This window comes from Pleurodeles waltl, chromosome 10 (assembly GCF_031143425.1).
Source record: "Pleurodeles waltl isolate 20211129_DDA chromosome 10, aPleWal1.hap1.20221129, whole genome shotgun sequence".
Taxonomy (NCBI): Eukaryota; Metazoa; Chordata; class Amphibia; order Caudata; family Salamandridae; genus Pleurodeles; species Pleurodeles waltl.
Genome location: NC_090449.1, coordinates 1,033,574,294 through 1,033,587,394, shown reverse-complemented (window position 1 = coordinate 1,033,587,394; position 13,101 = coordinate 1,033,574,294). Strand labels below are relative to the sequence as shown.

The 13,101-nt window shown below is 44.7% G+C and overlaps 1 protein-coding gene across 1 annotated transcript in view; it reads right to left on the bottom strand.

Moving 5' to 3' along the window:
* The window catches only part of GADL1 (glutamate decarboxylase like 1), a 358,673-nt gene that overhangs the window by 169,718 nt on the left and 175,854 nt on the right, over nt 1-13,101 (bottom strand). Inside the window, exons 10-11 of the mRNA XM_069212001.1 lie at nt 6,860-6,924; nt 4,545-4,626 (exon numbers count right to left, since the gene is read on the bottom strand). Coding sequence (XP_069068102.1) covers nt 4,545-4,626; nt 6,860-6,924 — 147 coding nt within the window. The remainder of the gene's footprint in view (nt 1-4,544; nt 4,627-6,859; nt 6,925-13,101) is intronic.

Sequence of the window (13,101 nt, the reverse complement as noted above, 5' to 3'; positions counted from 1 at the left end):
GTGCTCCGTTTACTAATATAGGCACAATTTCGACTCCCTTGATTTATGGCTACATCTTTACCTAAGTTAGGCCTGTGGGAGTTTGTTTGCCTCCCTGCTTAAACAGGTAAGTGTTGCTATATATGTGGTGATGTCAGAGTACAACGTTTATTTGCTTAGTTTTCTAAGGATGCAGATTTATCAATATTTCACGCAATGCAGTGAGACACTTGCTGTGCACAGCGACAGGGAGAGGGCGGAGTGCACCGTATTTGACATTATATGGCACATTCCTGTCCTTTTCTTGCGCTGTTGCACTTTTGGCTGCCTAGCGCCAACGTAGGCACACTTGCATCATGGTGCAAGGAAGTCTGCATTGCAGGCAGGATTGTTTTTGTGCGGGAAGGGACACCTTCCTGCACAAAACAACGGTCTCATCCTTTTGTTCTCTTTCTATGTGCTGTAGAATGTAGCATGTGTAGAAAGATGAAAAACGAAGTGAAATAGAGATATTTCTCCTTGTTACACCTTCCCTTGGAGGGCGTAGATTTTTGATGCATTCCCAGGTCTACCACTCATGATAAATCATGGAATACGCCACATTCCATGGGCAGATGCATGGAAAAACCCATTTTCAACCACGGAACCCCTCTCTGGGGCACTGTAATGCAAGGCAGTGACTTGCACTGCCCTGCGCTGATCCAGATTTACCATGAACCGCAGTGCCAAGCAAGGTGGCCTTGCCTGGCATGGTCACTCTGACTTTTGTATTGCGTTGCCCTTGCATTACTTAGCATGATGCAAGAGCAACGCAACACTTTGATAACTCTGGCCCTAAATATTCTCAGATCAATTGTGTGTTTAGAGTACCCTCAGACCCCTATGAACGAGGTACGCCAAAAGTGGTGCTTGCATGCTCAGCAACAACAAACACTGATGGTCCCCAATACTTCTAGGATAAAGTTGTCACAACAACTTGTAGCCACCCCGACTATACTATGGCAATATCATAGGTCAAGACATGCAGCTTAGCCGAAAGGAGATGTGTTGAGTGCCACTCAGAGTACAACTGGTACCTTCTGTGACACCCCACCAAAAGCTAAAACAAAAAGAGACCACACCTATGGTACTAAAGCCATGAAAAAATATGTTATAGACTGTTATTTTAATTACACATACAACCTCTTCCATAACTTTTGTAAATACAGTGTAATTTAGACTGCATTAAGTTACTTCTATTCAAAGGTGTAAGTCAGGTGTAAGGGCCTGATTTAAAGGTTGAGGTTCTACTTGCTGAATTTTCTCCACAACACTAACCCTGGTGGATTCCGTCCCCGAAATTAAACCTTTCGATTTGCATTCAACTTGAAATCATGTTCCACGTGACTGATTTACAAATTATTAAGTGTAATGCACATAGGTGCAATTTCAAATCCTTAATGACACAATCAGGATCACTATTGTTGGATTTTTTAAAGTCCTTCTATTGGTGGTGAATTTGCTAATATGGTAGATTTTCCACATTCCAACATTTTGGGTTAGGTGTGCTAAAGGACATGCTGTGGGTGTATGGGGGATTCTTAATCAAAACTCAACAAACACTCAGAAACTCATGGCTGTTCACAAATGTCTTTCATACCCTATGCTACCCTGAAAATATAAATAAGACTAATTCTGTGAAAGGCAGCACTAAGTGCCCGTTAGGTAAAGAGATGTGAGTACCATAGTATTTTGTAGGGCGATGAAAGGAGTTTCTCATAGGGAAAAAAAGGTTTCCCTGGGGCGAAAAAACGTTAAATGTGAAAACTTCCATAGCATACACTCATGGAGATTTTCCTAATTTCCACCACTTGCGAATCCACAAGAACATGTGTTGGGAAGCAAGAGTACTTATGGAAATCCAGGACCATCATACCTTTCCTGGAGCACCGCTGGCACAGTTGGCATGTTCCCAAAAAGCCAAGAATCCACTCCAAATTTCAAGTCCTTTATGTTGCCCATGAACCTCCCAAAAAGGAACAGTTGTTTTTATTCCCTGGGTTCACTGAATGCTACACAAAGTGGTTTATTCACAAACTGCACTTAGTAGTATGTTTAGTTTTGCTACCAGTGCTTAGTTTGTAAAAGAAGGTGTGAAGATTCCTGAAGCAAAACTCAGAAGCCAGCGGCCAGTGCAATTAAACCCTGGTGCATCGAATACCAAGGCTAGTAGTCTCAAATCCTTCTTATGCCTCTTTAATTCACTATTCCACCCTCCTTGCCCCTTTGTCTCACTCTTGCAGGTTCATACTTTCTCCCTTTGTGACAGTTATTCCCGCTTTTTCTTCCTCCATCTTTCAGATGTGTATGTTTTTCCCTCTCTTGCTCTTGGGAAATGTCTGATGTGGAAACATAAGTGCATGTCCTCAAAACTAAGTGCCGGCTGCCACCACCTGCAATTCGAACAGACTCTAATTAATTACAGAGTGCTACCATAGTACTGCCCATGTGTAACAAAATGCTATTCACAAACCTACATACGGAGATCTCCTCCTTGACCTCTCTTTTGAATGCAGACATGCCCACCAAAGTGGCAGAGATCTCCACAAATGTATGATGTATGCTTACATTTTAGGTGTAAATGTGGGAAGTACCTGGGAAATGACAGGAACATGGAGAATATTTATCATAAAATGCAACAGGATTAGCTAGGTGTAATTAGGGGGTTAATAGAGGGTTAGGGAAAAGTTTAGGTAGGGACATGCAAACACCAAAACATCCCCACAAAATAGTAAACCCATTGCTATTCACAAACCGCACTTCTAGAGTTACTACAACCCAAAAGAACAGTTGTATATGTACTCAGTCCAACTCTGGACTATGTCCAACACCACAGATGTCCACTTCCAGGTACTCCATCACACTCCAATAGAAAATAATGGAGGCAGAGACTTAAAATGTTACATAATTTAAATTATTTATATATATATATATGTGGTTATATTACTTTTTAAATTATTTTTAATGAAATAAAATAATATTTCCCTTTTCGTTAACAATAGTTAAATAAAATATTTAATGCAAAAACAAATATACTTTAAATTAATTAAACATATGTGTCAATTGAATTTACAAAGTAATAATGCAATATAATAAATGTTAGCAAGGTGGGACTATTTTTTATTATTTCAAATAATATTCATAAATTAGATTAATATATTTTATGTGTTTATTGAACATTTAGGTGCTCATTCTGCCGCCCGCCAAACTCAACCCACCACCTGACTCCTGGTGCCGTCAGGACACCGCTGGCCGTATTCTGACTTCACTGCAGGGCCGTGGGCAGAAACAGTGTTTCCACCCGGCGGCCTTGTGGAGAAGAGAGCCTTTACAATGACGCCGGCTCGGAATCGGGCAGGGAAGTGCGCAACGGAGCTGTGCATGGGGCCCCTGCACTGCCCATTCCCAGGGGGCCCCCGGCACCCACATTCCGCCAGCTTTTCCACAGCGGTGTGAATCGCCATAGAAAGGCTGGCGGAATGGAACTCGTAATCTGGCAGGCAGCACTGCCCTGGTGGATTAAAACTGCCAGGACAGCCAGGCTGGAGGCAGTCTCTGGCATGGAGGTGTTGGCGGTATTACAGATCATTTCGGCCTCGGTCGGAATCCGATGGCCATCCCGAGTCTTTCGGTCTCAAGACCGACAGACTCGGAATGAGCACCTGAATGTCATAAGTTAATGGGCAGTAACAATTTTTGGGGGTTTTAGGTTAGTAATAATTAGTTTACTTTGATTTACATTTTTATTTCATGCTAAGTATATTAAATATTTTTCAACAATTATAAGACATTATTAACTTTTCCTGTATTTTACCATAGGGAGATCACTGTCCAGTGACGGTGACCTCCTCCTACGTGTGAAAGATTACTATAGTGGCTTTACATCCATGAATTTAGCCTTAGATGTTACCAACCCCTAATCTGAGGAGATGGAGACATGTGAGTCTAGTAAATTTACACTTGTACATGGTGAATAAAAAAAAAAGTGTCAAGTTACTACTAGCTGCGGTAGTAAGGATACACATTAACACATCTACGTTTGTTTATTTACCTTTGTAAATAGCCTTCCAAGTGTGTTAGAAATTATTTGGACCAGACTGAACCTTTCAGGAAATTATGGAAGAATAATGTTATGTTTTAGTGGATGACAAAATAGACTTTGGGGCAGCTTAAGTATTTGGTAGATGTGGTACCCCATCCCAATCCCAAACACCTTGAATATTTTAGAGCTACAATTATTTCCTTGGGTTTATACCATGAAATTTAGTTTCATCTTTTAAACTGTACAAGCTGGTGCTCCTGGTGCATTACTGCATATAGTTGTTATTCAAGGCAATGCATTAACATGATGTGTAGTTGCACTGAGGCAACATACAGGTCACAGTGAACATCATGTACTAAGCTCCCAAATGCATCTCTGTGAATTTTTCAGAATGACTGCCGTGAACTCAGTAAAAAAACAAATAGAAAATAATTGCCCTTGGTATTTCCATTGACAAGATCATGAAAAACTTGGGGTAACTCACAGAGGTATCTTTAATCAGCAGGGCACAGCACTGGATCCCGGCCATGAGCATCTTATGTGGATTCCACGCAACAGAATCAGCCCTAGAAAATAAAGCAAGAGACTGTAAGGTAAGCACATTGTGGTGATCAGAAAAGTAGTGCTGTAAAGGAAACTATACAGTGTTAATTCTTCATCTGCTATTGTGGTGGTCTCACATAACTATCAATCAGGTGTGAGTATTAATTCCCTAGAACACTGGTGTAAAGAAGGCCCCTGTGACCCACGTGGTGTGGAGGGACCCCGCAGCTCCTCAGAGCCCCCTCAGCAGAGCACGCTGGCCTAAGAGCTCCTAAGTGAGTATGGAAGGGAGCCCCTCAATGTTTTTTGTAGGGCACCCCTCAAGTTTCATTATGCCACTGCATGAGATAATATCACTGTCTCCAGTCAGGTCTAAACCCAACCACTTTTCCAGCAGAGCAGGTGGTTTTATCACTCCTGATTTAAGGTGATGATAGGGCTATGGTGGGAGACTGGACGGGCGGTGGTAGACATCAGCATGGTGGTGCAAGGATACTGCAATCCCCATTCTACCTGGTAGCCCTGTTAGAAGGCTTGGCAAAGCACAGGTTTTTAGCTTTCACCATGGGCCACATGCATGCTGGTCCCAGAGAATGTCAGAGACTCCCATACGGCTTTGCATACACAGCAGAGTAATGAGACATCCTGGAGACGTCCCTTGATATGAGACCTTGGTAATCCCCAAGTCTCAGACATTACAGAAAAGGGAATGATCCACATGTGCTAGTGTGAGCTCCAGGGAAGATCACCCTGACAAATATTTAGGTGCCCCAGATTGGTGGAAAATCCTCAGACTCCATGAACTCCTGGGGAGAGAGACACAGATGGTTTTTGGCCGCTTTGTACTGGAGGAAATGCTATTGTTTGCCTCGATGTGCTGGCCTGCCTGCCCCTTGGTGCCCCCAAGTGTTCTCCTGGGGCTGGGCTGCCCTAGAAGTGGCCATGGGACCTTGAGTTCAGTACTCACAGTCCCCTCAAACAACATGTTGAGTGCTGCCTTTTTATTTCTCTGGGAAAACCTAGCACATGATGAGTGCTTAATTTTTACTGCCCTAGACAAGCCCAGCCCGTGGTGAGCACTTTATCTGGTTCCTTTAAAACAGCACATGTTCTGCACTGGAAATGCAGGCCCCGCTTCTGAGGCCCGCTGACCACTCCTAAAAGCCAGAGGAATTCCCTCCAGGGACGCCGTCGCCAAGGTCGGGCGACACCGCTGCAGCACCTGGAAGGGGCTGTGCTGGCACCAGCTGAAACTGTATCGGATTGCTGCAGGGCTGGGACCAGTGCCCCCGTGTAAGTGGAGTCTGCAGTATCACCCTGTTACATGAAGGCCACTGACTGGAGATGCCGTCTGGATTCCATCCCAGAGGACAGACCAGTGCGGCCTTCACCGTGGCCCCCTAGGTCCCCCTCCGTCTGGCCAGGAGGTATCATGGGGTTGGAAGCATGCCCTGAACTGGTGCAGCCATCCTGTGCTTTCCCGTGGGTGGCCACGTTACAAGCCTGGGAAGCAGGAGACCCAGTGAGGTCCCCTGCATGATTTGAAGGGTCTGTGCTCCATGGCTGAGTATGACCTCACTTGAGGTCCCGATGACCAGGCAGCTAGTCTTCGGGATGAAGGAGTCTTTGCTGTTGTCTTAGTGCAACAGTATAATTGGTAATCGGTGTGCTGAGGCCTTCCTCCCCCACATGGAACCCATATTTCCATATCTCGATGGAAATAGGTACACAGGTGCTCCTGCAGCTTACACATTGCTCCTGAATATACTTGGTTCAGCAGGGCCCACACTAGTCTACTGTAACTCCTCTCCTAAAAGGGCAAAATGTTCTGGACCATATGTTTGTGGACGATGTATGTGTTTTCTCCAAACCAGGGGACCCTCCTTGCAAAATATTTAGGGGGGGTGGTGATAGAGTGTAATCCATGTGTTTTCCGTAACTATGTTGCATGGTGTTGATTTGTGTACCTAATTTCTATAACAAGATGCATTTCATGACTAAGGTACTTATTGATCTTATGATGCTGTTTTACTTTCCATGATGGGAATCCTGAGTCTTAGTACCTTAGAGTGGTGGGTTCTGCCTGTCTTAGGTGCATACGCTAGCCAACCAGAAACCCCGTTTCTAACAAATACCAATATGGTCCTTATCCATGGCAGTATTCCAGTGGGTAACTCAGCTCACTTTACAATCACTGTCTGATACTATCTTTAAAAGTCTCATGTCTGGTGCTCAGAATTGGGATGCAATGCTCACCTCTGGATTCCGTACAGTAGCTTGCGGTGTTTCCTCGACATCAGAGCTGAGCCACCCCAAGATGCCTGTCCAATTAAAATTAAGACAAGAGGGATTACATTCTTGATGGCTTAACAGTGCACGCATACTCAAGAGTAGTTTACCTCTACATTAAAATGATTAGATTTAATTCTTTAAGATCAGTCAAGGGAATGGAGATGAAGGTTAGCTTAATGGTATTTACTTATAACAATAATAATTGCAAAATACCAAAGTATCAAGCCATATAATCAGAAAAGGACTCTTAACATGTATAACTATTATAAAAATGTAAAACAATGTTATAAACAATTAACAACACCATATCCGGAGCACCCACCATGAATAATAATTTACCAATGCTTTCTGGCAAAAAATATAAGATGAAATGAAATAAAATTGCTCTGCAGTTAAAAAACTAAAGTCACTGGGAAAGAGAAAATAAACTGAATATAAAAGACAACGAGGTCCTGGTGATAAATTTGATCAGTTGAGAATGTGTTTGTTGGTAGGGCTGTGCAGTTCTGGTGAAACCCAAATGCAGAGATACATAGGGTTCCTCACTGAGCAAATTATGCATGAAAAAATAAGACATTTAGGGAGTCTAAGAGACACTTTCTTTTTAAAGCAGACAATATGCCAAGTGAAATAAATCAATCCACCAATGCAATTGAAAAATCTTTGCCTGTTCAACTTTCATGTGCTTGTTCATTTTACCTCGGATTGAACTTTGAGTGTTAGTATTAAGGGAAGCCAGTGGCCCATGAGAGAAGTGGCAGTAAGAAGAACAAGGGGGTCATTATGACCCAGGCGGTGAGTGGTAATGTGGGGGCAGTACCGCCAACAGGCAGGTCTTTTGACGGCCGTCACTGTGGTAGGAGGTTTTTACCGCCAATGTCATAATGTGGGCCTAAGTCGCCAAAGAAGGCATAGTAAGATAAAATGTAGAGCATGCCAGTAGATTGCACTGGATTGACAGGAGATTGAATCTCAAGGTCAATTTCCAAATACAGATCAATTATTGCGAAGCCATGAGGTTAAAGGGAATATCCATGTGAGCCTGCAGTATCCTGTCCATTGCTAGATTTTAAGTACACAAAATGCAGCTCCCTTAATGTTCCTGGCTATGATAGATGCTTCAAGAAGTTTCAGTCTACAGGAAAGCTGGGATACTACCAGATCAAGATATGCCTGATGTAACCCACTCTACAGCAGCACAAAGCAATGACCCATAGAACCGTTGCACTGTGGTTTGCCTGTCCGTAACATGTAATTTCATGTCATGTCATGTTATTTTTAGACCTGTCAGCCTCAGGGTCCTCTTCCCTCAAACCTTTTGCCTTCGTCCCCATCTTTTGCTGAACTCGTTTTTGTTGGCCTGAGGATCTGATCACTTTACCACTGTTAACCAATGCAAACGTGCATGTGCTCACTCCTTAAAACATGGTAACATTGGCTTCTCCCCAATTGGCATATTTCATTTACTCATATCTCCCTCATAAAGTGGTACTATATGTAGCCAGGGCCTGTAAGTTAAATACTACAGGTGGACCTGCAGCACATATTGTGTAACCCACTTAAGTAGTCCTTAAAGTAAGTCTCAGGCCTGCCATTGTAACCTGTGAGTGCAAGTTTTAAACTGCCATTTGACCTGACATAATAAACCTTTTTCCAGGCCCAAACCTTCCTTTTTAAAACAAATAACTCATATCTATGGTGGGTCCTTAACAGCCCAGAGGACAGGGTGCAGTATATTTGAAAAGTTGAGCATTACTTTTCATCTTTACCTGTCTAGGTAGTGAAAAACTCTTCAATTTGGTTTTCACTACTGAACAGCCTACATCTCCCAAACGATTACAATAGAATTTCCTTATTACATTTAATAGAATGTAGCTTCAAAATGGGTACAGGTACCTAGTTCATGTTTGGTGTTTTTGGAATTGTAATGAAAAATCCCCTCTTATGGTAAAGTCAGATTTTAATTACAAATTTGAAAATGCCACATTTATAAAGTGGGCATTTTCCTGCCTTAGCCAATCAGTCTTTGTAGCCTGCCTCTGGGTCACATGACTACGTGTAGCTGACAGTTGGTATTTCTGTATTCCTTCTAGATAACCACACACAAGAGAGAACTTAGGTGTGTCCGGATGGGCCATCACTGGCAGAATGGGAGGGTGGAGCTGGGCACAGCCCAACCTACAGTTGAATATTCTGTGTCCTGTCTCCACACAAAGGTCTTCTTACCCCCTGTAGTTAGTCTGGAGCCAGGGCAGGGGAGGCAGAAAGCCTGTGTACTCCAGGTGAAAACCTCTAGAAGCTTCTCCCAGTTCAGAGGAAGGCTGAGGTATGAATACTTGACCTCAGGCACCAAATCATCAGTACACATCTGGACCTGTGGAAGTCTCTGCCAGGAAGAAAGACTGCTGTGCTGCTGAAAGAATTGGCACTCTTTTGGACTGCTGCCCTGAAGGACTGTTGCCTGCTGTGCTGACCTGCTGTCTGATGCCCTCTTGCCTGGGTGAGAAGGAATAGACCTGCTACCTGTAGCTAGGGCCACCAGAATGACTCCAAGGGCTAGTCTCTTGTAACCAGCACCTGAACTCCGGAACTGTGAGTTCTACCCTGCCAAGTGGTGCCGCCCCAGTCCTGGGCCCGTGGAAGTGGGCCTGAAGGTGCTCTGCCACCCCATCTGTGGATGCAGCCACACTGACACACCCCCTCTACTGCACAGCGCCTATTCTGTGACGATTCTCCCAGCAAAGATCTTCAAGGCCTCCTCATCAGCTTTGCAGCCTGCATCTGGACTGGAAGTGCACGACTCATCAATGACGTGAGCCCTTGCATCGCAAATCACTCGTCAAAGGAAGCCACGATGCAGGTTCTCACATTGCAGCCCCGCAGTTTCTCGGAACTAACACATCACCTCGACTGTACGATGCATCCCCAATGCTGGACTTCATACGGCATGCCCTCATCGACAGGATCCTTGACGACAATGCAGGACTTCACATTGTAGCTGTACAGCTCCTCCGAATCAATGCATCACTTTGGCTGCGCAACACATCCTTGACGTGGGACATCTCAACATTTTGCAACCAGGACTGACGGTGCTCTTGTTCAGCAGGCCTAAATGGGTACTTGTAGCTGGCTTACACCCCATCACAGTTGACCTAACCTGGTGACTTCATCCCGGTCTGGCACGACCAGTTATGCACAGTTGGCACTTTGAGCTTTTTGGTGCTATTTTCACCTAAACATTTAAACCTGCAAATCTCTGGGTCTACTAATTGGATTTTTATTGTTTGGGCCATATTTCATTTATTAAAATCCATTCTATTTTTCTCATCTGGTGTGGAGTCCTTTTGGGGTGTGTTTTCACTGTGTCACTGTTTGAAGTGTTGCACAAATACTTTACACATTGCCTCTGTGTTAAGCCTGAATATTATGTGCCAGCTACCTAAGGGTTGAACATAGGTTTTGTTAGGCTTTGCTTGTGATTTCACCCTTGCAAAGATTGTGGATCCTGCTTGAGTGGGGTTTCTCCCCCCTCAACCAGTAACCATATTTCTTACAGTTGTGTTATGTTATGCTATGTTGTGTGCACTTGTATAGTGTGCATTTCAGCTTGGTAGATTACCCTGGAGCTGAAATGAGGGTACTTCCCTGGCTGGGTCCTTTGTGAGCTACATTTCCAGTTTCTTCTTGAATTCAAGGATGGAGCTGGCACCCCTAGTGTGGAAGAGGAATTTGTTCTAGTCTTTGGGAGCCAGGTTTGAGGTGTGTCTTTTGGGTGTGGCTCTATAGATGCATGAGACATTAGAAAGCAGGAGGTTAGCTGAGCATAGGTGTCTGGAGGGTATGTGGAAACTGGTGTGTGTATTCAGGTAAGTGTGTCCTGCCTCCTGTAGTGCTTTATATGTATGTGTGAGTAGTTTGAACAGAGTGCACTTGTGTACGGGGAGCCAGTGGAAGCCAGTGGAGGTTTCTGAGGTGGGTGGTGATGTGGGTGCTTGAAGAGAGTTTGAGTGTGAGTCTGGCTGCTGAATTCTGGTTGGTTTGGAGCCGCTTGGTGAGTTGGGTGGGGATTCGGATGTATAGCGCTATCCCATAGTCTAGTTTGCTGGTGATGAGTGTGTATGTGATTGTTCAGCGTGTTTCGAGGGGAAGCTATCTTAAGAGTTTCCTGAGGTTCTTGAGGGTGAGGAAACAGGAAGAGGTGACTGAGTTGACTTGGCTGGCCATTGATGTTTGCTGTTGAACGTGATTCCAAGGGAAGATCGGCCTTTAGTTGGCTAGTGAGACTGGGTCTGCAGTTGGTTTCTTTAGAAGTGGGAGGATGGGGGCATTTTTCCAGGTGTCTGGGAAGGTGGGTATGTTTAGAGAGTCATTAAGGATCACAGTGAGTGTGGTGCATATGGACACAAGTCCTCTTGTGAAGGCAAAGTTTGGGCAGGGGCTGAAGGGGCTCTTGATTGGAAGGATTGCATGGCTATGGCAGTTTCTATGAAGGCAATGGTAGACCAACAGGTCAGGGTGGTTCCAAGAGTGCTGTTGTCATCTTCAAGTAGGGTTGCAAGAGTGGCAGGGTTTGGTTGGGGGTTGTGAAGTTCTTGGAAAGAGCGCTCATCTTGTCGTGGAACAAAAGTGCAGGCTGGGTACAGAGCTTCTGGTAGGGGACCAAGGTGGTAGAGCTGGCAGCAGGTAAGGTAAATTCATTTACAATTGACAATATTTCCTTGAAGCTGTTGGTGTTGTTTTTCATCAATTTTGTGAGGGCTCTGTGCTGGGTGATGTTTAATTATTGGTGGTTTTGTCAGAGAGTAGATATGAAGGTTTGCTGTTTGGTTTTTGCAGTTGTTATTGACTTGAGAGGTACCAGGACGACTGTGCAGGTGCTGAGCCAGATGTCACAAGTCACAATGCATTAATGTGGCAGTCAGTGATGTTGCAGTTCTTTGGACCAGGTTTCTCAGTGGTAATGTTCAAGTTACAGATAATAATCCTGGTGGAGGTGGTTCTTCATTGATGGTTTAAGGGTAGCTTGAATTTGACAAGGGAGTAGTCAGTCCATGTGAGGGGAAGGGTTTGTCCACAAAGATGTCTTTGAAATTTGTAAATATGGGGTCTAGCAGGTCTTCTGCGATATACGTAAGGCCTTCACCCATATGTTCTGGCTGTCCAGGAGGTTGATGGTGTTGGACTTGGAGAGGTCTATGAGGTGGAAACTGAAGTCCCCTAGAATGATAAAGAAGCTGGAGTTAAGTATGAAGGGAGCGCTAATTTCTGCAATGGATTTTTTTCAAATTTGGCTCTTATTTCTGGTGGTTGGTAGAGAAGAGCTCCCCCAGAGTAGTGTTATTGGAGATGCTGCATTTGAAAGTGAGGTGTTCCAGTCTGTCTCGTTAACATTGGCTTTAGAGAAGGAGCAGTTGTGTTCCTTGCAGATAATTGCAGTTCTGCCTCTGTGTTTGTCTGTCCTGTCTTATGTGATGATTGTGTATCCTAAGGGTATAGTTATAGAGATGTTAGGGGGTGATATAGCTTTACGCTAGGTTTCTGTGAGGAAAAGAAGGACTAAGTAGAGGTCTTTTAGAAGATCTCAGAGTTTGGCTGTGAGTTGGGTGAGAGAGCGGGATGATGTTGAGCAGGGCACAGGGCAGAGGGAAGTGGGTGTAGTGATAGTTTGTGTTGATGGCTGCAGCAGTGTGGGTTATGTGGAGAAGTGGGGAGTGCTGTGGGTGTTGGAGGAGTAATGGCAAGTGGCACAGGGAAACACACCTTTGGTATTTGTTTAAGAGGTCCTTCAGCACTGTGTGGAGCTCCATTCTGGTTTCAGGGCCTGGAGTGTGGTGGTGGGGTAGCTTCAGGGGCTGTGTTGGAATCATAGGTGACCAGGGGTTCTGGTCCTGAGTGTGGGACTGGTGCAGATGGACGGAGATGGGCTTACCTTTGGTGTGCCAGTGGTGTGCCTATGCCTGCACGGCAGCCGCCGTTAGGAAGGAGGGGCCAAGATCCTGGGGACAGTGGGCGTGGCTGGGTGGGGCCAGACTTGTCATAGGACAATCACAGGAGGCAGTGATGGGGCAGAACAGGTGCGGGAAGCAGCAAAGGGGCAGTGTAAGAAGAGGAAAGAATGGCAGAAGCAGGGGCCAAAGGGGCAAAAATGTTCACTGAAAAAAGGAAAACAATTCCAAAAACTGTGAGAGAGAAAGAGAGAGAGGTAG